Source organism: Pantherophis guttatus, chromosome 4, assembly GCF_059756535.1.
Source record: "Pantherophis guttatus breed Tessera chromosome 4, ASM5975653v1, whole genome shotgun sequence".
NCBI classification, from domain to species: Eukaryota; Metazoa; Chordata; class Lepidosauria; order Squamata; family Colubridae; genus Pantherophis; species Pantherophis guttatus.
Genome location: NC_142066.1, coordinates 53,115,380 through 53,139,338, shown reverse-complemented (window position 1 = coordinate 53,139,338; position 23,959 = coordinate 53,115,380). Strand labels below are relative to the sequence as shown.

The 23,959-nt window shown below is 42.0% G+C and overlaps 2 protein-coding genes across 4 annotated transcripts in view; one reads left to right on the top strand and one right to left on the bottom strand.

The window, feature by feature from the left end:
* CDK12 (cyclin dependent kinase 12) overlaps positions 1-22,578 on the top strand; it is a 171,720-nt gene extending 149,142 nt beyond the window's left edge. Inside the window, exon 17 of the transcript XR_015733837.1 lies at positions 22,445-22,578. The gene's annotated coding sequence lies outside the window, so the exon portion shown is untranslated. The remainder of the gene's footprint in view (positions 1-22,444) is intronic.
* On the bottom strand, positions 10,162-16,280 carry NEUROD2 (neuronal differentiation 2). Of its 3 annotated transcripts, none has more exons than XM_034415855.3 (2): positions 14,914-16,280; positions 10,162-13,349 (listed from the first exon to the last, which is right to left on the bottom strand). In XM_034415855.3, the coding sequence occupies exons 1-2, from the start codon at positions 15,071-15,073 to the stop codon at positions 12,286-12,288; spliced, it is 1,224 nt and encodes a 407-aa protein (XP_034271746.1). In that variant the 5' UTR covers positions 15,074-16,280; the 3' UTR covers positions 10,162-12,285. The 3 variants fall into 3 exon arrangements, with proteins under 3 accessions (XP_034271746.1, XP_034271748.1, XP_034271747.1); XM_034415857.3 differs by having other exon boundaries at positions 10,162-13,675; positions 16,076-16,280; XM_034415856.3 differs by having other exon boundaries at positions 16,076-16,280.
* Positions 22,579-23,959: the final 1,381 nt, after the last annotated feature.

The following is a 23,959-nucleotide window of genomic DNA, read 5'->3' as shown; positions in this document are numbered from 1 at the left end:
GGAAGGCGAGTGGGCCGATGGTGCGGATCCTTCAGAATCCAAGAGTGCTCTCCGCCCACTCTTTAAAATTCGACACCTGAATAACCGAAATCGAGAGCAGAATCCTGGATGTGGCATGGCCCGAACCGAATCAGTTACCCGATTAAGGGTCCCAATCCCTGGGGAGGCGAAACTCTTGCGGGCAAGCCTCACGTTGTCCGTTTCCGAAAGCACCCAGGCATAGAAACTTCCTACTAATCCAGCAAATGGGTAAAATGGAGTAACAGGGCTAGCTAGCTACTGCTGTGTGAACGCAATCCGTGTTTATCTACTCGGTTCAGCTGGATTCAGCCGCAAGAAAATGAACGTTAAGGTTTCAGCCTCGAAGCATTTTTAGCATTTCGTTGCGACTTTTCGTTTTTCTTTCCCTTTCAGAAACCGCTCCAAGAACTGAAACCTATTTCTCTGGTGGGAAGAGAGGAAGCCTCGCTATTCTTCTCTTAGTGGGTCCTTCTTCCCCCAATCCCCCATATAGGCCGGAGCCAGTAAAAAAACTGAATAGGCCAAAGGGTGGTATTTATTTTCCAATAGGTCCCTTGATTGGCGTTGTGTGTGAGAACACAAAAACCTGCCTGGCAGTTCGGCATTCCGAAGTATCGGGCATTTGTTCCACGTTTTCTGCCAACCCTCATTGGCCGTTTTCTGATCTCCCCGCAGTTTGCAGGCACAGATGTCCCTACTTTAACTCTTTCGGTGGGAATATGTCAGCCTAAAAAGTGTGTGCGTGTGTGTGAAAACACATTTAATCCAGTTTAGGATTTGGGGTATCATTTCCACCCGTTCTGCCTAGCCTGGCAAAATGTTCTCGTCTTCCCTCAGCTGCGTCTCTTTCAAATGTCAATCAAGAAATCCGTCCAGGCTTCAGCACAACGGCCCTCTTGTAGCGGGCCCCCATCCTTTAAGATCTTTCTTGAAAGGCTTTCCTCATTGTAAGGCATCTGCTTGCGGGCACACACATACACACACACTTTTTTGTGAATTAGATTTCCCAATAGAAGAGAGTATAAATTAATTTCAGACAAGAAGTTGAGTGGACTGCTTTTCTATTTATAATACAGATTGGTACACTTGGGATCGTCATTACAGATTAATAAATTATCGATCATTTAGTTTTGAATTCCACCGTGAATGCCAATCAGGCTGCTTTGTGCACCTATTCCGCCACAGGTATCCCAAATTCTTGGATCTGGGGCGAACTCTCTCTCTTCAACAAATTGGAATCTTTCCTACTGTGCCCCAGCTTCCATCCGCTTGGATGTCGGGCTATTGTCTTATTTTTCTTCCTCCACATTTTTTTTTTAAATTTGATTTATATGCCGCCCTTCTCCGGAGACTCAGGGCGGCTTACAATGCGTTAAGCAATAGCCTTCATACTTTTGTATATTTATACAAAGTCAGCTTATTGCCCCCACAACTGGATCCTCATTTCACCTACCTTAGAAAGGATGGAAGGCTGAGTCAACCTTGAGCCTTGGAGAGATTCGAACCAGCAGTAAATTGCAGGCAGCTGTGTTAATAACAGGGTGCGTAGACCACTGTACTATCAAGGCTCTTTGGCCCTGAAGAGACCCTCCTGGTCTTAGGTCAGCTTCTGAGCCTTTCTAGCGGAGGGAATTTGGTTCCGGTTGCAATCCCCTGTTGGCCGGAGCCTGTCAATTTCCCCAGACCTCCCGGTCGTTTCAAGAGGTCCAGACCTCCTCTGGCTCTCACCTTTGGCTTTCACCTGAAGGTGGGCGGAAAGGAGGCGGGCGGGAAAGAAGAGGCCAGACTGGAAAGAGAAGGCCAATGGATGGATCAGGATCAGAAGGAGGCAAAATGTATAGCAAGGGGCTGAATCGTTTGGGCGAGCTGGAAAAGGCCACAATTAGGTCACTTTAGAGAGCAAAGATAGGCAAGTAGATATGGAAGAATGTCAAGCGGCCATGAGATTGTTTTATAACGTGTAATTTATTTCTTACACCTTTCACCCATGAAATACATCAATACGAGCTGTTTAATCCACCCTCCTCCTCCTCTTCCTCCCCCTTCCCCCCCACCACGCCACTACATCGCAAGTGCCTTTTCTCCGCTTTTCCTATTCCACCGCATTCTTTTTAAAAAAAGAATATCTGTAATTCTGGCAGAAATCTGTCTTTAATTTAGCTGTCCATATAAAAATCTACACTGTATAATAGTGAACAGATGCCACGAAATCTAAACTGAAGCAAGGTCTCCTCCTCTCCCTCCCCCTCCTCTTTGCCCACCCTTCTGCTTAACCTGGCATTCACCCGGCCACTGGGCAGAGACGGAGCCATGGGGACGTTTGGCATGGATCTTGATGTTTTTAGTCGCTCGCTCGCTCGCTTGCTCTCCCTCCCCATTTCCCTGGATTTGGAGACAATAATAAGTACAATGAAAAAAGAAAAATAGACAAACACCCCTCATTTTAGAACAGGGGAATGGGGGAAGTTGCAGTTAAGAACCAAGGGGGCAGCTCATCTCCCCACACCCGCCAAGGGTTTTTTTTTAGGAGAAATTCTTTTTAAGCTCCAGTGGTGTGTGCAGTAAAGGTGGGTTCCAAGGCTATATATGTAGGGAATGCAGGGCGGCGGGAACTCGCTTCACACAATGACTTGCTTAATTACTAATAATAAAAGAAGATTTTTCTGGATCCTAATTTGAACTTCTTTCCAAAGAGAGGCGGGCGAGAAGCAGAGATCATTTCCCATCTCGCCTCCGCAGATCCGGGGCGATAAGGGGCAGTGAGCGCCGGTGATGCTGGACTCTGGTTGTGGCTTCGCTTTTTCGCCCGGTGATTTAACTATTATAGGTGTGTTGTAGCTCACCTAACCCACACAGCCCTTTTCCAGAGCGGGTTAGTTCTCCTCTCAGCCTCTTCCACCCCTTTTTTCTTCGCATCCCTTTTTGAAAGTGCACTTTGATTGCTGTGAGGGGATCCTCAGACCAACTCAGAGCACTTGGGAAGGGGCGTCATATGGATGACTCCCTGGAGCACTTCAGATGGGCAGCCAAAACCTTTAGGATTATAGTTGGAGTGTGTGCTTGGTTCCCCCCCCCACCCGCGCGCGATAAGCCACTTTATCTTTAAAGAAAACAGGGGGAGCCCACAAATGATGAGGGATATTTTCAACCAGAATTGGGGGTTGGTTGAAGGATGTTTTTGGGCTGAACTTCACCTCCCAAAATATTCGATGAAATCATCCTCTGCCCCTTCCCCAAACCTCTCTCACATGGCAGTTTGCCTAACCGCCATCTCTGCATTTTATGGATAAGGTATATTATGATTTCCTTTGCCCACCCCCATCCCCATGCCCAAATCCGGGAGGTTCTCGCTGCCTGCCCTCCCAGACGAGGGTCCCTGAGTACTCTTGGGCAGGCTTGTGCCCGACGCCTTCGCCTTTAAAAAAGAGGCCTTCCCCTTTAAAAGCGTTCTGGAGTGAACAGATGTCCGACCCTCCGCTGTAGCAAACGAACCACTTCCCTTCAGTGGCCCTTGGCTGGCTGTTGGCACGGGCAACAGCCTGGCATCTAACTCCCTACAGAGAGCCTCTCTTTTACTACTGTGGAAATCGGGAAGCTGGCGCTGCCAACCAGAAAGATGCCAGCTAAGCTAGCTAGCTAGAGATAGGGGTCCAGCAGCAGCAGCAGCAGCAGCAGCAGAGTACCTGCCCTCGCGCAGACGGAGGAAATCCGCTCAGTGCAAAGGGGAAACCTAGAAATAAAACTCCCGCTCTAATTTGGAGGGACCGACAAGGCTGGGGAGGAAGAAAATGCTGGAATATTTCATAACACCAAAAAAAAAAAAAAAAGCTTTCAAGACACAGCTACCTGCCCGCTTAGATGCCGAAGTACTTTTGCTTTCCTTTTTTTTTCTCTCCCTGCCCACCAGCAAAACTTTCTAAGATACTGAGTTATTTGCTGTAAATATATATACATATATATGTATCTATGTATTTTGGCATCCGACCCTCCAAAGTTACCAAACGTACTAGGTCCCGTTCAGTTAGTTTTATTGCCATGCATGTCACTCACTCATTCAGGATTTGAAATAAAACACACCTTAGTTCCCCCCACCCCCGTCTGACTCTCTGATCCTAGGAGCACTTAGAGAAGCTGGGCCAGAAATTCTCCGAAAAACCATTGTTCTGTTTCCCTTCGTCGCTTTCATTCTTCGTTTGGGAGACTTAGACTGTACTGTACGTCGTATTTCGGCGTGCCCAGGCTCTTATTTGGGGGCTTGAAAAAGGATGGACTTAGCTGTCCCCTTTTGGAGGAGAAAGGGGGCGAAGGGCTAATGGGATGGTGAAAGGTTTGGCAACACACAGATGGGGACGCGGTACTATAGGGAGGTCAGTGGTTTGAAGAAAGCGCTTGGCGCTGTGGCATTCACTTTAGGGGAAGGGTCGGGGCAGGAAAGCGGCTTTGGGTGCCGCTTCTTCCCTGCTCTGAAAAGCACTACGGAACGGGCGGTTCCTCACCAATCATTGGGATTTCATATTACCAGAGGAATAACTTTTAGGCTCCGGAACTGAAACTTTGATTTCTCTTATCAAAAATGCACAAGCAAAAAGTCTTCCGAAATAGTCACGGCTCAAAAATAAATAACTTTACCGCTTTTGCCTCGGCGTTTTTACTGCTGAAATTCCACAACTACCTGAAATTAAGTCCCATTGAACTTCTCAGGATTTAACTTCTGACTGGGGAGGTTTCGCTAAACATATATCCGGTTTTAAACATATGCGGAAATTTCCCATCATTTCTTGATGCAACAGTTTTCTCAGTTCCTTCCTTCCTTCCTTCCTTCCTTCCTTCCTTCCTTCCTTCCTTCCTTCCTTCCTTCCTTCCTTCCTTGAGTGTATGGTGTATGTTGACAATTGCATTGACCATCCCCAAATATCCATTCATTTCACAGAAAACCAACTACAGTAGCTCTTCGAAGGTCTTCACGTGAGGTAGCAAACGTATATGTATTTGGGTCCTACACCCCTGCCTACAGATAAAAATAGGTTGCTTTGATGAACATGATCATGACTAATATCTATCCTGCCCTCAAGCTTGAGGAGTCAGAGTTGGGTTCAAGATGGTATCCCATCCTAGATGAATCTCTAGTGCCCAGCCCGGTGCTCTCCAGACCTGCTGCGCTTTCTATGACTAGGTTGGCTATAAATTCTGAGCATTGTAGTTCCAAATTATCCAGTTGAGGAGGGCACCCTATTGGGGAAAATGGTGACCTGGGACACTCAGAGCAGACCTTTGAGAAATATTTAGCCATTTACTCAATGCTGCTGTAATTTCTCTCTACGAATATATTTTTCAAGAGGAGGGGGGTGTCCGTTGCAGTGAAGAGCATGCATGAGGCAAGGGCAATGGATCAGGGCTTTTTTGTCAGCATCAGCCAGCATTAAGGAAGGAGGTGCTGCTTTGAAGAAGGTTGGTAGAACAACCCTCTCAGCCAGTATATTCTTGGAGACCTTGTCACATAGTTCAGATCTTCAGGTGAGACTCTTTCAAACCTGAATAATTTTGAGTGGTTGCCTTCTCTCTTCTGGCTGCCAGAGAAAAACAGAATTGTTATGGGAGTACATCTTCACAAATAAAATCCTTCACCCAGCACCTGAATTTTAATGGTGGTGCATCTTATAGAGAAATCAAATGCTGGAGAAGCATGTGTGAAGCAGCTGAAAGCAATGAAGGGTTAGAAAGCACATGTGTGAACTAGCCTTTTGATAAAGTGTCTGCCCTATCTTCCTTGACCAGCTGTGACGGGCTGTTTCTATTCCTAAAATAGAGACATGTATCTCTATGCCAATGTATAGAAATACACTTCTATATGCATCATTGCTAAATTCATCACACTGTTAGACTGAGGGCTTTGAATAGTTTACATTGGAGAAACAGGAAAGCTTTTGTATATTGTCTGTAATGAAGTTTTTTTTGTGGCTGCAGTATTTTAAATACTTTGTGGCTGCAGTATTTTAAATAGGATAAAATAACTGCAAATGATAAATCCTCTGGCTTTCTCTAAATAACAATTCTGCTGTCTGTCTGTCTGTCTTCCTACCTTCTGAAAATAAAATAAAATAAAATGGGGACCTGAAGATTGGTGTGATGATGTACCTGTTACTGAATATTTATCTGCATAATTTTTTTGAAACATATATATATATAAGTACATATGTATTCTCATGCATGTTAGTGTCCAAGCACTTTCTTCAAAAAAGAAAGAGCTAATAAGAATTATTTCTCAGTGTGTATATGTATGTATGCATGCATGCATGCAAGGAGACTGAAAATCCTCGGCATCCTCAACCATTTGTATTTATTTTTTCAATACGTACTTGCCTTCTTACCTAAGAGACACCTAAGATAGTTGTCCAATTGAACTGTTCAAAAATTTGGATGTTAATAGGCTGAAATTGTTTGTACCTGAGTTTGCAACTAGAGAAGTATCCTTTTCTTCCACAGGTGTTCAGGCTTCTAGAAAAATTCCAACCCACACCCCCCCACATACCCAAAGAAACCATGGTAGGTGTGTAGAGAAAAGGAAGATCGGGAGGATTGGCAATCTACAATCACAACTTCTCGTGTCAAGCTCTTGTTTGGGGAAAAAAAAAAACCACTTGCACGGTTATAGCATACAGATTACGGAAGTTGCAGCCCTGTTGCTTAGATGGCAGAGAAAAACCTGTGCCCTAGTTAAGCAGAGGGAGGGTGTGTGCAGCTCATTTTCAGTCATTTAAACAGAAAAACATGGGTCGGAGCTGATTGGGCTTTAATCAGCCTAAAAACAATTCGGATAGAATAGCAGTGTACAGTGATTTGCACTGGAATGCCCAGCACTGGAATGCCCAGCCACCAATGCAAAGGAAGGAAACGCTAACCTGTGAGAGCAAAGCAATACTTCCCCACCTTGCTTCAGTGGTGCAATGTAAGATGGGGCAGGAAGGACTGCCAAAAAAAAAGAAAGAAAAGAAAAGAAAAAAGAAAAGTGCAAGTGCACTTGAGTGCACTTGAGTGGGTGGGGGGGAGGGATGCAAGGGAAAGGCAGTGGAGATGGAGGGTTTTCTAGAACTTAAACAAATGTATGGTATGTGGACCTGGAAAAGGATTTGTGCACCATGGTTTCCCAAGGAGGAGGCAAGGTATTCCAGAGAGATTCCAGATTGACAGACTATGCAATCCTGAGCTGGATGGGGGAGGGAAGAAGACATCCTAGAATCTCTCAGGTTATTATCTATTAGGTTAAAAGATTATAGTCTATAGTCTAGTTTTAGTTTAGCTCCCCACCCACCTTTACTCAGTTTGTTTTTATAACCAATTTTTATTAGAGAAGAGGAAAGGAACTTGGATATAAATAGAGATGAATAGAAAGAGGAGGGAGAGAAGAAAAAGGATGAAAATGAAGAAGGGAGAGGCTGGGAGAAAGAAGAATATTTATTTATTTATTTATTTATTTATTTATTTATTTATTTATTTATTTACTTACTTACTTACTTACTTACTTACACCCCACCTTTATTATTTTTATAAATAACTCAAGACAGTGAACATATTCAGCACATATTCCTCCTCCTATTTTCTCCTATTTTCACAACAACAACCCTGTGAGGTGAAGTGAGCACCTAGAGAGAAACTGGCCTCAGGTCACCCAGCTAACCTTCATGGCTAAGAAGGGACAAGTCTCCTGCTTTATAGCCCACTAGGCAAAACTAGCTCTGAAAGTGGGGGCTGGGGGGGGCGCACGGAGGAGTGGTATAAGGAGAGACATAGTTAATGAAACTTCTCAGACAGAAGTTACGAAAAAGCTAAAGATCTTAAGGTTTCGTGTGTGTGTGTGTGTGTGTGTGTGTGTGTGTGTGTGTATACATATATATATTTGTTTTCTTTCCTTTTCATAGACTTTATGTGTATTTCTCTTTAGCCAGGTTCTTCCTATGTAAACCAAGATTTTTATGCAGCCCTAGTTCAGTGAAATCACAATCCACTAGTTTCTAGGCTTTTTTTCCCCCTGGCAGCCAGCAAACACTCTGCTGCCCATTGGGAGACTAAGTCTCCTTAGTCTCCCAATGGGCAGCAGAGTGTTTTCTGGCTGCCAGAAAAAAAAAACCCTAGGAGGGAAGAAAAGAAAGGAAAGTATGTATGTTTGTGTGTGTGTGTGTGTGCGTGTGTGTGCGCGCGTGTGCCAAGAATAGAGAATTACTTACAACTTTTCATTTCCCCATACCTTTCCAAGGGCAGGTGAGCAAACACCCACTATCAGCAGCAAACAGAAATATATGTCCTGTTCTTGTGGAACCCAAAGAAATATACACCATTATTGAGTTTTTTTTTTTTTAAATAAAGCTTCCCTCCTATGGCATCTTCAACTACTTTAAGAAGATAATCCTGCAAACAGTGGAGATAATGGGGCAGGCAAGATAGTCTTTATTCAGGTGACTGTACATACCAGAGCTCTATGAGATAAACTAAGCTTTGAATGGGTCAGGGCTGGGTTGTCTAAAGAAGGATGAATATTTGGAGTGAGCTGCTGCCCCTGTATGATTAATCTGATTTCTGTCTTCCCCCCACCCCCATTTCAAATAGCTGTTTCATACATGTTTGATAATTGTCCAGGATCCTGCAACACCCACCAGAAGTAAAACATAAGTGCTTGTCTCTGTTAGAATTTTTATTGGGACATAACTCATGCCTGCTGGTCTAACTTTTGGCTTCATGGGCAAAATCTCTCCTGTCTCTATATGGAGCTTTTGAATATCAAATAAGAATGCTAACCAGCTCCAAGAATTCCTGAGTGTGAGAAAAGCCGTTTTAGAGATCAAGGGCATGTTTTTCCAGAGGTTCTGGTTCAGCACCATACACACTTGGGACAGCTCCCAGATGACCTTATTGGATTACAGTAGCTTCCTCCATAAATAAAAAAGAAATCTTAGGGATGGGAAAGAAATGGTCAAAGATTTATTATTTATCAGTGTTTAGTTGCCAAATATGATTTGCTTGCTTTGAAAGATAACACATCATTTGCGCTTGTCCTTACTTTGTCTTGAATTTCTCTTTGCTTAAATGACCACAAAGAACGTAGGATAACGTGGGTGTGGGTAGCTATCTGTATAGGTGTGTGTGTGAGAAAAAGAAACAGAGAGGGAAGTGACACATGTGTTTGTATTTGTGTGTGTGTGTGTGCATGTGTGTGAATGTGTGAGTGTGTGCACAGGGAGGGAGATGCAGGGAAAATGCCATCTGTCCAGGAGGAGGAAACTGCATTAGTCTTTATAAAATGAGAAGTAGGCTTCCTCCCCCATTCAACTGCACATAAAAAGTATACTTTAGGTGTTCAGAAATAGACAAAGATGGTGAAGAAATTCGAATATATTTTAATAAGGTCTTATGAAGACTTATCATCAAACTATTTGTTAAAATGTCTTCAGAAGGGTTGCTTAAAATATATTTAAATTCTTCACCATCTTTATTTTTTTCTGAACACATAAAACACACTTTTATTTGCTATTTTAATGTCTTGAGCTGTCTTGGGAGTGACAGCTTGTCTCAGTCCCTCTTTGGAAACATGCTTGACCATATATCATTTGCCTATATATACATTTAGCATTACTTCTTTGAAGTAAGCTAATGCTGAGGGAATCAAATCAACATCTATTATTTATTAATTGTCTTCTTAAGAAGCTGCTTCAATTCACTGAATAAGATCATAGCTGACTTGCAGCTCTCAGACCATCAAATATGTTGGGAATCATTTCAGCAAACAGTAGCAAATTAATGTTTAAAGCAGACCACTGTATTTCAGAATTTTACACATATGCAACACCCGCCCACCCACCTACCCACACCTCTTTTTAACCAACCATGTATCTTTTTTAAAATCTGAAGTTCACAGGTAAACTTTGTCCATGATAGAGGCGGTGAGAAGGTCTGAAATTGCCTTTTGATCTGTATTATTTGTGTAAAAGGAGCTGTAAATTTTTTCCTCTCTAAAATGCTAAATGCCTTGCCATAAACCAAATTTGACAGAATTATGATGGATAGATATATGATAGACAGACAGACAGATAGATACAAACTAGTCCTTCTTATTTAAAACAAGACTTTGAGATTTTTTTGTTTAGCATATCATTTGACGTAAATATTTATTCATCTTAAGGAAACTGAACAGAAACACACAAAAAAGCACTTCTGGTGTCCCATAGACATTTCATATTGTCTACAACTTTTTTTCCCTCTCTCTCTCTCTCTCTCTCTCTGTTAGTTTTCTTTTCTTTTTCTGTAAAATGTTGTTGATTTTTGTTGTTTTATTTTAAAAACTTTGTTCAGAAATGTAAGTTCTTTGAATTTTTTTTTTTAAAAATGCTGGTATGTCTAAAGGTGATGGAGGTCATATTAAAAGGAGGGGAAAATTAGAGGTATTTTTTTTTCATCCTCCTTTTGCTCAAATAAAGTCATCAGATGAACAAAAAAATGAAATAGTACTGTATTGGGGAAAATATACTCTTCTCAGTCCTTACAAGTTACTGTTTTTTTGTTTTTTATAGAGAGATTTATATACTGGTGTATCATTACATAAACATATGCTTCCCTCCCCAAAACCCATCACAGAAAGAAAGAATGTAAGTTACTATTAAGGGGGGGGGGAATAAGCCAACAGAAATATTAAGCATAATAGTATTCTCTTCACATCACCTTTAAAAGTTGCATATTTGCGTTTCCCCAACCTATCCATGCATAACAAAACATTTGCCATTTCATAAAAATCTCCCCCCCCCCACATTTTTCTTTAACATTTTTAAAACAGGTAAAAAACAGCATGACACACAAATTTTGGAAAATAAGTTACGTGGGGTTACAAGGGTGGTTCAAAAAGTCAGTGATTGTTAAATACCAGGGAAACTTTCCACGGGTCTGTTTCCCCCAAATCAAAAAGTGCACAATTTTAAATCTCAGCGAGTTTGTTGGTCCATATTTCTAATATTTCATATGGATTCTTTTTGTTGTTCTTTTACTTTTTTCTTTTCTCTTTCCCTTCTTTTTATTTCTTTTTCTAGTTTCAATACCTACTTGCATAGATAGAGATAGAATATATTTTTCATCTGTTTGCCCGTTTATTGCTTTTTTAAGTTCTCACTGCATTGAAAGTTTGATTTAAAGTTTGCAAATATTTTAACAGCTTAATTTGTGCAAGCTGATACATATTTACACTGAAGTAAGCCCCATTAAGCTTCATAAGACTAACTCCCAGATAAATATGTAAAGGATTGCAGATGGCATAGATACCTTTTTCGGGGATTTTTTGATTCAGCTACTGGGAGGATGGAAACCTTCCTCCCATCTCCTGCCTTTTATAAACTGTTTTGTTCTAAAGCCATATTGAACTTTAGGAAAATTTTTAGTTATAAGGCATAATTTAGCATAGACAATCCATTAGGATGGGGTGAAACTTTGATACTCTCCTCCTCTTTAATTTTGAAAAATGTGGTTGTCTCTCCTAATAATGTGGGTCTTAAACTTTGTTTTCGGATGGGCAAAATCTCAACTAAACAGTCTATTAGCTATAGAGTCCTTTCGTTTGTTTTTAAATATAAAATTATGCTAGCATATATATTGCACCAGATTTTTTTTTTTTCGTAGTACTTAGTGGGGGCAGGGAAGTCGCAGATTCTATTTATAATCTGATTCCCAATCGGGATTGGAGTCCCGCGGAAACCAAGGAGCGAAAAAACTCCACCGACTTTCCATTTAAATCCAAGCCAGCGACTGAAAACCAAAGCGACCCGTTGAATTCAACGGGATTGGGAAGGATTGAAACCCGCTGCCTCAGCTCAAGAGGCTGTTGGATCAGGTTCCCCCCTCCCCCGCACCCCCCCAGCTCCAAAACAAGAACGTTCGGCTCAATTAGTTCACGAATAGGAATGATTATTATTTTATCCTCCCGCCCTCCCGATTTTTTTTTTAAAATATGTTACGAGAAAAGTGGTTCACAGTTGAATTTAAAAAAAAATTGCAGCCCTCGGGACGAAGTACAGGGGAATATCAAAGAAGGCCAAGGATCTATTTATTTCTCTCTCTTCCCCCCTCCTCTTCCATTCTCTCTCTTTCTGTTTAGTTTATATCACCCAAATACCCACCCACACCCCCTTTCCCAGTCCAGTACACTGGAAATCTACAAGTGGTCACGGTTACTCGTGAAACCGGTAGGAGAACGCGACTCCCAAGGCGCCTCTGGGAACAGGGGGAAAGGCGCTAGTTATGGAAAAAAGCATTGAGCTCCTCGTACATCGGACCTCGGTCATGATGGAGGTGCATCTCGTAAGGCAAAACATTCTCAGAGTGGACGCCACTGCGCATTCCCGAAGATCCGAACACTAAATTGTGCCCGGAAGGGCGAGAACTGGGGAGGGCGGAGTAGTGCATAGAATAATGGTAATTTTTCTCGTGGTCGGGGGAAGAATCCTGCTTGAGGGAAAAATTCCCGTTCACGCACAAGGGAGGGCTCAGGGGGCCGTCGTATTCCGAGCTATTGTAATCTGGCGAGGCGTTCCCATAGAGGGACTCGTAGGTGGCACAGTAAGCGTGCGTCCGCAAGGCGTGGGAGCTAGCCATGGTGCTGGAAGCGCACTGAGCGCTGGAGATCCGTGAACACTGGTAGGTGTAGGGATGCATGGCAAAGGTGGAGTTGGGCCCGTGGTATCTCCCGGCCTCCTGGCCTTGCTCAGTAAGGAAATTCCTTGAGTTGAGCTGGAGGCAGCCGGCCACTAAGTTAGTGGTCGGCTGGGACAAACCTTTGCACAAAGTCTGCACATAGGAGACCAAGTCCGGCCTCTTACCCGAGCGCAGGATTTCCGACAGGGCCCAGATGTAGTTCTTGGCCAGCCGCAAGGTTTCGATCTTGGACAATTTCTGCGTTTTGGAGTAACAAGGCACGACCTTGCGGAGATTGTCCAAGGCGGCATTAAGGTCGTGCATCCGGTTGCGTTCCCGGGCGTTGGCCTTTTGGCGTCGCAGCTTGGAGCGCTCTAGCCTGGCCTTGGTCATTTTCCTTTTTTTGGGGCCCCGTTTCTTAGGTCGATCGCCTTCCGCTTCCTCAATGCCTTCCTCCTCCTCCTCCTCCTCCTCTTCATCAGCGCCCAGGTCGTTCTCCTCTTTTACCTCCGAGTCGTTCGGGTCCTCCTGAAGAGGGCAGCTTTTACTTTTCTGCTCCTCTTTGTCGCTCGAATCATCCTCTTCACAATCGTCCGCCCAGCTGGAGAATTTCTGAACTTCTGGGATCAAGCTGGGTTCGCTGAAGAGGCGCGTCAACATGGTGGCTGGAGGGGTGACGGGGGCGGGGAAGAAGGAGGGAGGAGAAAGGCGCACGGAATGAGCGGGCCGGAAAGAAGGGAAGAATGGCAACGAGAAATAGTCACACAAGTTGGTCTTAACATCCACCACTTAACACCCACCAATCAATTACCCTGGACCCCTGGAAGACTATCCCAACCCACGGATAGTTTAGTCGCTCAGCCTTTTCCAGCCAATTGCTGGGAAAGCTGACAGTTCCACTCCTAAACAGATTTCAATCTTCCTGGCCAAGATATAAAGGGTCCTCCCTTCTTCCAAAGAAGATCTTTGCTGCCAGCCTGGTCACCAGATCCTTAGGGTGATTTGGAAGGAGAGAGAGAGAGAGTGAGTGAGAGAGAAAAAAGGCTGTCTTCAGATATCCACCGCTTGTCCAAAACTCAACCTGTTTTCAGCGGAAATGGAATTATGATATTATTACGGTCTGATTTTTAAACTATAAATCGATTATCATTACCCTTCCTCCCCTGCAGTTAATTCCCTCCCTCCCTCTCTCTCTCTCACATACACACAGTCTCTCTCTCTCTCTCACACACACACACATATACACACACACAAACACATACACACAGAGGAAGAGAGAGAGAGACATAGAGGGACACACATAGAGAGACACACACAGAGAGATTGATTCCTTAACGAACCGCATCTCTTTTTTGCCAAAGCTTGGTGTCTAATGTCTTCCTTGTTATCCAGGTCTCCCGCCTAATCTGTGTGTGTGTGTGTGTGTGTGTGCGTGTGTGTGTGAATCCCACCCTTCAAACCACAGGATAGAACTGTTCTAAAGCTTGTCTTAAACCTCTTTAGTGAACTGCCTCCTGAACCTATCTATCCCCCACTGGCACGAACAACATTGCATTTGTATGATGGCAGCCAGCCTTACTTACACCCTCTTCGTTTCATTTTTAAAAAACATTATACATATGCACAATACTTTATATAGACACACTACACACACACACACACACACACACACACACACACACACACACACACACAAAGAGGGAACTTGGGGGAGTGGGGAGAGAGGACAGGAAGATTTGTTCAGAACTTGCCTGAAATTGGCTTTCCCCCATTCTTTCCCTGAAAACAATTGATTCATTAAAAAAAGTGTGTTTATTATTAATTGGTGTCTACATTGCTTTCCCGCTTAATTAGTGCAATGCTGAGCTTGATATCTCTGATCCCTCTTCCTCACAAATTACCTCCCTTCCTTTTGTTGTATCGAAATACAATGGATTTTTCTCTATTTCTTACGGAGGCTCAGAGCTGTATTTATTCAGCCTCGCTTCCCTCTTTTGATTAGTTTACCAGATTTAATGGAATTAAAAATCATTAAATATATCTCATCTGCATCCCGGCATGTTAGAGCATAAAATTGCTGCTCTCGCTAGCACAGTTTTGAGGCGGGGATCTCGGGAATGCCCAGATAAACCTAGAACTTTTCTCTCCAATTCCTGCCCCCTTCTCCGCTTAGAAAACCGGAGTATGCCTTAGCTTTTCCTTTCCAAGAAGAATTAAAACGAGCATTACATTTCTGAAGGTAGACACTTCGCAGCGCTGAAACCCCACCGACCCCGTAATCTTCACGCCGCGTCCCTCCCTTGCTTGCCAAAATCCTGATAACTTCTCCGTCGGGCCCCGGTTTTTGTTTCTCCCCCCGCTGGTTTTCCCGTTCGAGGGTTCTTTCCATGCTCCCTAGGAGGAGGAGAAAGGATGGGAATGTTCCTCTATGGCACCATCCCCATCCTCATCCTCCTTCTCAGGGCAACCCTCGAGACTGACATCTCGACAGTTTCTCCCTTCCCGATCCGCCTTCCTCCTCCTCCTCCTCTTGCTTGCTCCTCTCCCTCCCCCCCCCGCCTCCCTCCTCCCTCCCCCATCACCCGCGCGTCCAGACCTGAGACCATCTTCCTGGGAGAAGATTGAGCTGCCGAAAGAACTGATGGGTCCATGTGCCAGTTTTGTGCCCGAGTGTTTGCAGTCATTTTATGTTGCCTTTGAAGCGGGGAAGCAACGGGGGGGGGAGGGGGAAGGGAGGGAGAGAGGGGGAGAGAGAGCGAGAAAGAGAGAGAGAGAGAGAGAGCGCCCTACACGAACCGAACCCTGGCGCAGATAAACCCCGAGGCTAGAATAAATCGCTTGCGAGATGAGATTAGAAAAGATAGAGAGCCTTTCGCACCCGTAGTTGCTGGAGATCTGATTCCGAAGGGCACGGTATGTATGTATGTATGTACAAGTGTGTGTGTGTGTGTGTGTGTGTGTGTGTGTGTGTGTGTGTGTGTGTATGTGTGTGCATTTCTCCCCCATATATTTTAAAATACACGATTTTATTACCAAATTGTTTGATTTTGCTTCGCCCCCACCAAGTGGTTTTGTTTGGGTAGATAGATAAGCTTCCTTCTTATACAAAACCGGCCTTTGCTACAACAGAGGTTTTGGATCTATACATACATCTTGCGTAAAGATAGCTTTCCTACCTCTTACTCCCAACCCACTCCCACCTTGCACTTCATTCATTCCTCTTCAAAGATACAAATCGATTGGGATGTGTAAAAGTCGGGGGTGGGGGAGAAAAGAGAAAGATTAGAACTCGAGGGGGGGGATTTAGAAAGTGGCCAGGGGTGGGGTAAGATGAGACAAGTTGCAACCCAGTGTTTAAGTTTCTGTCCCCCCCCCTCCTTACATAACTTACCTCCAAAGCTCAGTTGAGGAGTCCTCAAGTCCTTGGACCCTGCATCTTTTGGGAGTAAGGAGGAAAAAATGGGGGGAGGAAAGGGGGGGAAGACTCCTTGAGGTCCACCCCGTCTCCTTCACTGTCTTATCCAAAAGGAGGAGGGAAGTGGCATGCTTCGAGCAGGCAGAGGGGTACCAACTCTGATGCCAGACCATATGGCTGGCACGTCATCCACTGGAGTTATCACATGAGCTGCGGAGATTGACATGCGCTCGCGTGTAGGGAGATCTCGCTCTCTGGGGAAAGCGAGACCACCATCTGTCACTCCCTACTCTTGAGAAAGAAAGAAAGAAAGAAAGAAAGAAAGAAAGAAAGAAAGAAAGAAAGAAAGACCTAACCCAGTCACCACAATGACTCCAGATCTGTAGATCTACAACAAGATGAAAGAGATTAGGGGAAAAGAAAATAGCAAAGGAAGGTGGGAACAATAGAATTTGCAGACATGGGGGTGGGGGCAGGGGTTAGAAAAATACTAGATAGCGGATTGTATCTTGATGTGACTGGTTGTCATATTCCTTGAAAGAATGGATGAAAGACATTATGTTTTTTTTTAATTACCCGCACTCCCACCCGAAGTCTATCATATGATCTGGTCATAGCTCACCTATGGTAGAAGAGAGCCTACCCTCTTCCACTTAGAGTAACCTTCCTTCCTATTTGGTACTTTTTTTAAAAAAATCATTGATTGGTTTTTGTTTTGTTTTGTTTTTGAAAAGAACTGGGATTTGCCCACTGCGGGGATGTGTACTGTGCTCCTCTCCTGTAGCAAGCAAAGAAAGCAAAGATGACAAGTTGTGTCCCACCAATCATTACTAGTTAATATGAGCATATTCTCCCACATCCTGGGAAAATATTTTGCAGGGTCTTAATTGAACTGAATTGAAATGTGTTGCTTCCATTCCAATCAAGTTCACCTGGATTTGTACAAGTGAACATTCCCATCATTTTGTACTTCATGGATCAGAACTTTCAGATCTTCTACAGATCTTTTAATCTTTCCTACTCCAAAATCTGCCATCCCAGAAATGGAATGGGAAACAAATAAATACAGTTGTTAGCTGTTCCTGTTCAGATCTCATTCACTGCCACAGAGAAGTTCTTAATAGAGTGGTGCCCCTTGTATCTGAACTGCCCACTAGAATTGTCCTATTCTACTGACCTAGAGGTTGATGGATCACCATGAAAAAACTGTCTTTCAAAGCATTATCAAGAATGGGAAAGAAGAGCCACCCTTTGAACTCTTCAAGATGGCTACACTCAACCAACTTAAAGGACCAACTTACCTTATCTGACAGCAAAGGCTCCTTCTAACTGGATTCTCTTTTCCTGAATTCAAGGAAATATTTGTCCCAGGGTAGCCTCTATATCAGGAATATATTAGATAAAAAGGAAAATTATAAGAATGTGATGGAAGCGAAAAGAAGCAAAAAATGTATAGTATTTTACTATTAGGTAGCAGAATTGCCAAATTTCTTGCTCAGTTTTTTTCTCATATATCTCACAAAATAATTAAATTTGGAGTGCTGTATTTCAAACACTGTATTCATAGCACCTTCCCCAATCTGATGTCTTCCAGATGTGTTAGAATCCACTCCACCAACCCTAACATTGCCACAGTCAGCAGCCACTGAAATTCAAAGTAAATAATGCAACCACTTTTGGGAAATTTGATAGTTATTCCTAAAAAAAAGTATGTTATAGGGCTGAGAACCCAAAGTGGTGATAGTATTAGAGTAATTTATTAAAAAGAAAAGCTTAAAAGGTTTTTAAAAAGGCAATTAAATATCAGAAATTGGATGAATTCCTCCATTTTTTCCCTAAATGATTAGAAGAAGAGTCTCTAAAATGGGAATGAGATATACCCGAGGCAGATACAGTAAAACAGTTTTCCTGCCATTCATTTTCAGAATTTAGTTCTAAAGATTTGGTCATTGCTACTAACCGATATACTGTAAATCCAGGAAGATATTAGATTTATTTCTGGAGGGTAGATCTATCTTTAGCCAATACAATGGCCATAACCACCCATTACATATAGACTAATGTTATTTCCATACTAGGTCATTAATTTAAATATTTTCTTAGAGCTGTACATGTAAGCTCAGTTGACAATGTCTGTTTTCCACTTTTGCCTTGCATATGGAGACAGTTTTAGAAGTACATACACATGCAGAAAGAGTATCTTCAATTAGTATGGAGTTATCTAGGGGTATTTCACTATTCAGAGCCCATTCCTTGAAGCCACATTGCAAATTTCAAAGTATGTCAGGACCTCCTTTTATTAGCTACCATGTTTCCCTGAAAATAAGTCCCTATCTTATATTTTTTTGAACCCTGAAATAAGTGCTTGGCCTTATTTTCGGGGAGGTCCTATTATTTTGGGGTGCATGGAGCAAGATGGGGCCCCTCTTGTTGTCTTACCTGTTTTCCAGCTCTGTGTTTAAATATTTTCGGGGAGAGCTTATTTTCGAGGAGGGCTTATTTTCGGAGGAGGCTTATTTTAGCACATGCGCTCAAAAGCCCAATTGGGCTTATTATCAGGGGATGTCTTATTTTCAAGGAAACAGGGTGGATTCATGGATACATGTCCACAGTAAATAGGAAAAATTATTAGAATGAGAAGTAACTTCAGTATTTGTTTTGACTGTCATTATGGTTATACCTCATGGTAATGTTTATATCCTTTCCCCCCACTTATACAGTATATGAGCACAGTGGGATATATTTCATAACCTTGAACATAAATTAAAAATAAACTTGTACTTAACATTAGTTTTGAATCAAAGTGTCTGTATGACATGGTTATGTTTGGGTACACATGCAGCACACTTGAGAGCTAGGTGTAGACCAAAGTCTATCCTGAATTTCAAGTTTTCACAAGTTTTTAAAGAATTTGACTATCATTGATATCTTGATCTCATTACCAGGAACACTGTAATGGAGGACATCCTTCCGTTAATTTTCCTCCTGGTGATAAGTAACCCAGTAACATCTAATGACACTGATTTTATTTCCCTAGAGCTATTGAACACTTTGTTGAGGGTTCTTCCCTCAACATTGCAGTTGATCTAAAATGGTTTGATACGGTAGTTGTGGTTCAACCTGTTTTGGAATGACACTCATTACTTCACCATGTTGAGTGATTCAAATAAATCAATTCATAATATTTGGGTGGGGAAGGAAGAAAAGGCATAGCCTGTTACATAAACATAGCATTTGTGTTTTTTTAATCTGTATTTAATGTTTAACATGCTATTTTAACTTTTTGGTTTTTACTCGATCTAAGTGTGTTCATTCTGATAAATTCTAAAAAGGCAATTTCCATATTATACATTGTTTCTCTTTTCCTTCCCCATCCCCTCACACACAGAGAATCATTAATAAGCCATTCTACACTCTGAATATGTCATTTTACTTCAACGAATACAATGTGGGTATATAAAAACAACACTGGTTCTCTACAACTGTGGTCTCCAAGAGGAAAAGGATGGGTCGGAGTCAGCCCTTATCTCACTGCCCCTTTTAGGCTCTCCCAGTTGGAATTCTCATCCAGCAAGGATGAAGAGGCAGCTGAAGAGTGGGAGAAAGGAGAGGGAGGGAAACAGCAGTGGCTTAGACAGCGACAGTACTAAGGTTGCTAGCTGAGCCTGGGAAAGCTGGAGTTCTGATGACTTCGGCAGAAGCACCACCAGCAGCAAAAGGCATTCACACCTAGATTTGCCACTCTCTCTTGTTGATGTCTATACATGTATCCTCTACCTTCCCTTCCTGATCGGCACCCTTTCTGTCATGCAGTTCAAGTGCAGTTATCAGATTGCTCTGTGCATTCATAGTATTCTCCTCCAAGGAGTCAGCCAATCAGGGTTAATGAGGAAGATCTGTCCTGCTCCACAGAGTCTGAGGGGAGAAGTAGGACTCTAGCATGTGGCTTTTTTGGGCAAGTAAAGACTGGAGCAATACGGATATTGCAACTGACTGACCAGCAAAACAATGGGCAGACAGGCACCTTGTAGTCATGCTGTAAAACAGGAATAGGTTGTCTTAGGTAGAATGAAACAGCTGCCCCAGGAGTGGATCTGGGATATTATGAAAAGATAGAACATGGCTTGAAAGAAAATAGTTATTAATTCAGTTATTACTGGATTGTAACTGGCAGAGATTTTCCCCCCTGCATTCTAATTGAGTTGACTCTGGGCACTCTGCACCTTGACACAGGTGGCTTGAAGTCATTACTGGTTGTGCCTCAGGCATTGGCCTGCAGTATGGTTATCAGTCTTGGCTCCCTTGAGATGCAGGTGCACCATTTAGATGAATCTAGCCCTTCATAATAAGGGGTCTCTTGAGAACTATGTCTTTCAGTTCAAGGGATTATGAATTAAGAAGCAAAGAAGTACCTACACCTGAAGTCCTTAGAGGAAGTGTGGGATAAAACATAGTAAATAAAAGCATTAACATAGAAAGACTATAGCTTGCACTCAAGAATGGGGGTAGAGTGACCAAATCTGTGATTGCTCCAGTGGAAAATACCACAGTTTTAACCTCTACTCCCATGTCTATGTGGAATTTGTATGCATCATGTTCAACTGTAGATCATTACATCTTCAACTCTAGATCATTACTCCACACTAGGTCAATGATGCTAGGTCAAGTCTTCAGCTGGTGTCTAGAGATTAAGAGAATAGCAATAGCACTTAGGCTTACATATCAGTTCACAGTGCTTTACAGCCCTCTCTAAGCAGTTTACAGAGTCCCCTACAATCTGGGTCCTCATTTTACCCCTCGGAAGGATGGAAGGCTGAGTCAGCCTTAAGCTTGGTGAGATTTGAACTGCCAAATTGCAGTCAGCCGGCAATCAGCAGATGTAACCTGCAGTACTGCATTCTAATCACTGTGCCACTGTAGCCACAGAATAGTAGAGAAGACAATATTAAACCCTACATGGTGGGTCTGCTTTTTGCCTTTAAACATTTAAGCTCACCAGATGGAGTCATGTTCCTCCTCTTCTGGACGTATGTCTCCTGTTTGAAAGGTCTTATGACCAGAGGAAGTCTTTGCCTTTTGAATCAGCTACAAGCCTACCTGACCCATGAAGCCTTGATGATAACTTCTGTTTTTATCACCATGTCCCAGGATTACTGCAATGTGGTAAATAAGAATTGCCCTAGAAGACATCCTGAAAATTTCAACATACAGTACATAATACATTGCTCAAGTTGATAGCAATTGAAATATGATTCTTGCAAAATATGTCTTTCTTTGGTCACTGCACTGATTGCCAGTAAGTTCAGTTCAAAAGTATTTATGTGTAAAATGCATTATGACATAGCATTAGATTATACAAAGAATAACTTATCTCATATGATTCTGCAATCCTATGAGGTTATCTATAGAGAGTGCATGTTAATGTTCCACCTCCATGAAAGATTAAATGAATGTAGAGTAGAAGAGAGGCCCTCTCTCTGGTTACCCCATATTATGGAAGATGCTGACCTCAAAAATATGTTCTGTCCCTTCGCTCTGCAAAATTCTGGAAAACAGAATGGTTTCCAAAGATCTGGACTCAGTGCTCCTGTTCTTGCACTCTGATAACATTTTCTTTTTAGCTGAAGCATTACACTGCTAAAGTTTTATTATTCATCACTTGGAATTTTTTGTAAGCAAGCAAGCAAATTACTTGTAGAGAAGCATTATATACTGTATAACAAAATGTTAAAAAGTTATGATATTTATGTAGTTACTTACCAAGCACATCTAAATTATATTAAAGTAACCAAAATATCTTTACAATCCTCAAGGCAAGTTACAACTTTCGAGTACCCCTAATGTTTGGAAACCCGACACCCCCTAAATATTATATGGGATTGTATCTAATCATCTGAAATGTTTATGTCTAATATTTCTCCAAATATAAAAATATCAGAAAAATCCTACTGGATTTTCAGACCTAAGAAGTCATCTAGTCCACAGATCATTCCCATACTATTTGTCAAAAGTTTGATTTTAAAAGATCAGGCAGTTGATTTAACAATTATTAGTATTACATACATCCTTCAAATATTCTACTGTGTATGAGAAGAGAGAATACTTCTTAAAGTGATGTCAGATTGTTGCTTCACCTGAAACAAAGTTTTAAGGTTTTATTTTTCTGTTTCAGCCAATGTTTATCCATGAACCTGTTTGGGAGCTCAGAAAGATGGCACAGAGGTAGCATCTTTTGTTAAGAGCTCCCTCTAAAGCTTCTTTTAATTTTTAACTAGCTCTTTTACTTTATTTTATTTTCATCTCTTTTTCTTCTGCTAGAGACATGTATTTTTACCATTTTTATAGGAGACGGATGTTCCATCTCAGCCATGAGGAGCAGGAAAAAGAGGCAGCATTCATATTCTGCTTCTCAGACTTCATTCAAGCCTAATTAACAGCTTAAAGTTGATAAATACCTAAAAAGTAAACAGTCACTCACTGTAAGTAACCAAACTTCTCCTACTTTTCCTGGTAGCCTCTCAAACAGATAATGACCCCCTAGAATCAGATCTACAAGAAGAAATAGAGCGCCCCCAACTTGTAAGTCTTTCTGCCTCTCTCTTCTTTTTAGATCTCAGCTAGTTGTCTAGGTGCTGATAGGCTTATGCAATAAGAGGACTTAAACAACAAAAGTATTACTGACTTCATAACCAGACAATGTCTATTGATGGCACAAACAGTATTGTCAATTTTTGAGCTTCTAGCCAGTTAACAATAAAGTGAACAGCCTAAGAAAAGACTTTTATTAAACTTAAACACAGTCATCCAAGTACTATTGCAGTGTCAGTTAAAACAAGCTCATGCAGAGACAATTGTAATTCAAAAGCAGATAATAGCTGTGGAAAGGTAGATCCTAATTTGGAACCTAGAAAGAGAGAGAGAATAAGCTAAAAGATCTAAGACTATATCCAGAGGAGTGTGCAAAGCAAGTTTCACCCTTCCAGGAAGCATTGGATGAAAGACAAGTAAATCATAATTTCTATTTACAGCCAGACCTGATGACTCTACAAATTCAAAATAGTAGAGTAAATAGAGAAAAATTGGAATCCAGAAGTACAGTCATTCTCTCCCTTCGTCTGCTTCTAACTGTGAAAGGGAGTTGGATAATTTGCAAAAAGTTGAATGGTTCCCATACAAGAGAAAGTCTAAATAATCCTTCTTTCATTCAAACATCCTATTATTGCCAGGATGTTATGGTGAAACCTAGCTGGAGCACACTGGACATCTTCCCATTATGTGTATTCTACATAGAAGCAGTAAGCCCATTAATTACTCATCTGGCAATAAGAGTGTTTATGTTTAAAGTAGAATTGCAGCAACAAAAAAGTTGGTAGCTGTAACGACTTTTATCGCCAATGTCCTTGAGAAGAGAGACTTTGAATAAACAACCTGTATTTCTCACAACAAATCAGCTTTCTGAAGAACCCTTAAAAATAAATCTTATTAACACTTTCAGTACCCTTTCAGATACTTAACAAATGGATATTATAAAAAGGCTTGATGATCTGAGGGAATTATTAGCAACAATATGTAAAGCTGTTAAACCTCTAAAAGAGATGGTCAAGAAAATAATGCCTATTTTGAAAAACTATTTGCTGGTTCATCCCCTATTTCATTATGTAATATGGATATGGAAGAGAACAACAAAGAGTTTTGGAGAGTAGTTTCCCCCTCATTTCCCCTACTCCCTGATTTTAAAAAATGACACAATACACAGAAATGTAAGTAACAGATATAAAATAAAGTTTGACAAGGGGAAGTAAGGTGCATCCGAAATCTTGGTGGCACTTACTAGGATGGTCTTGGGGCAGGACTGAATTA

Bases quoted from the DNA above. Each gene is read 5' to 3' on its own strand.
- NEUROD2 (XM_034415855.3), bottom strand. From the start codon at position 15,073: ATGGAAAGAACCCTCGAACGGGAAAACCAGCGGGGGGAGAAACAAAAA. The intron at 13,350-14,913 runs GTAATGCTCGTT...TCACCCCTCCAG, and splicing joins AAGTGTCTACCTTCAGAAAT to CCACCATGTTGACGCGCCTC.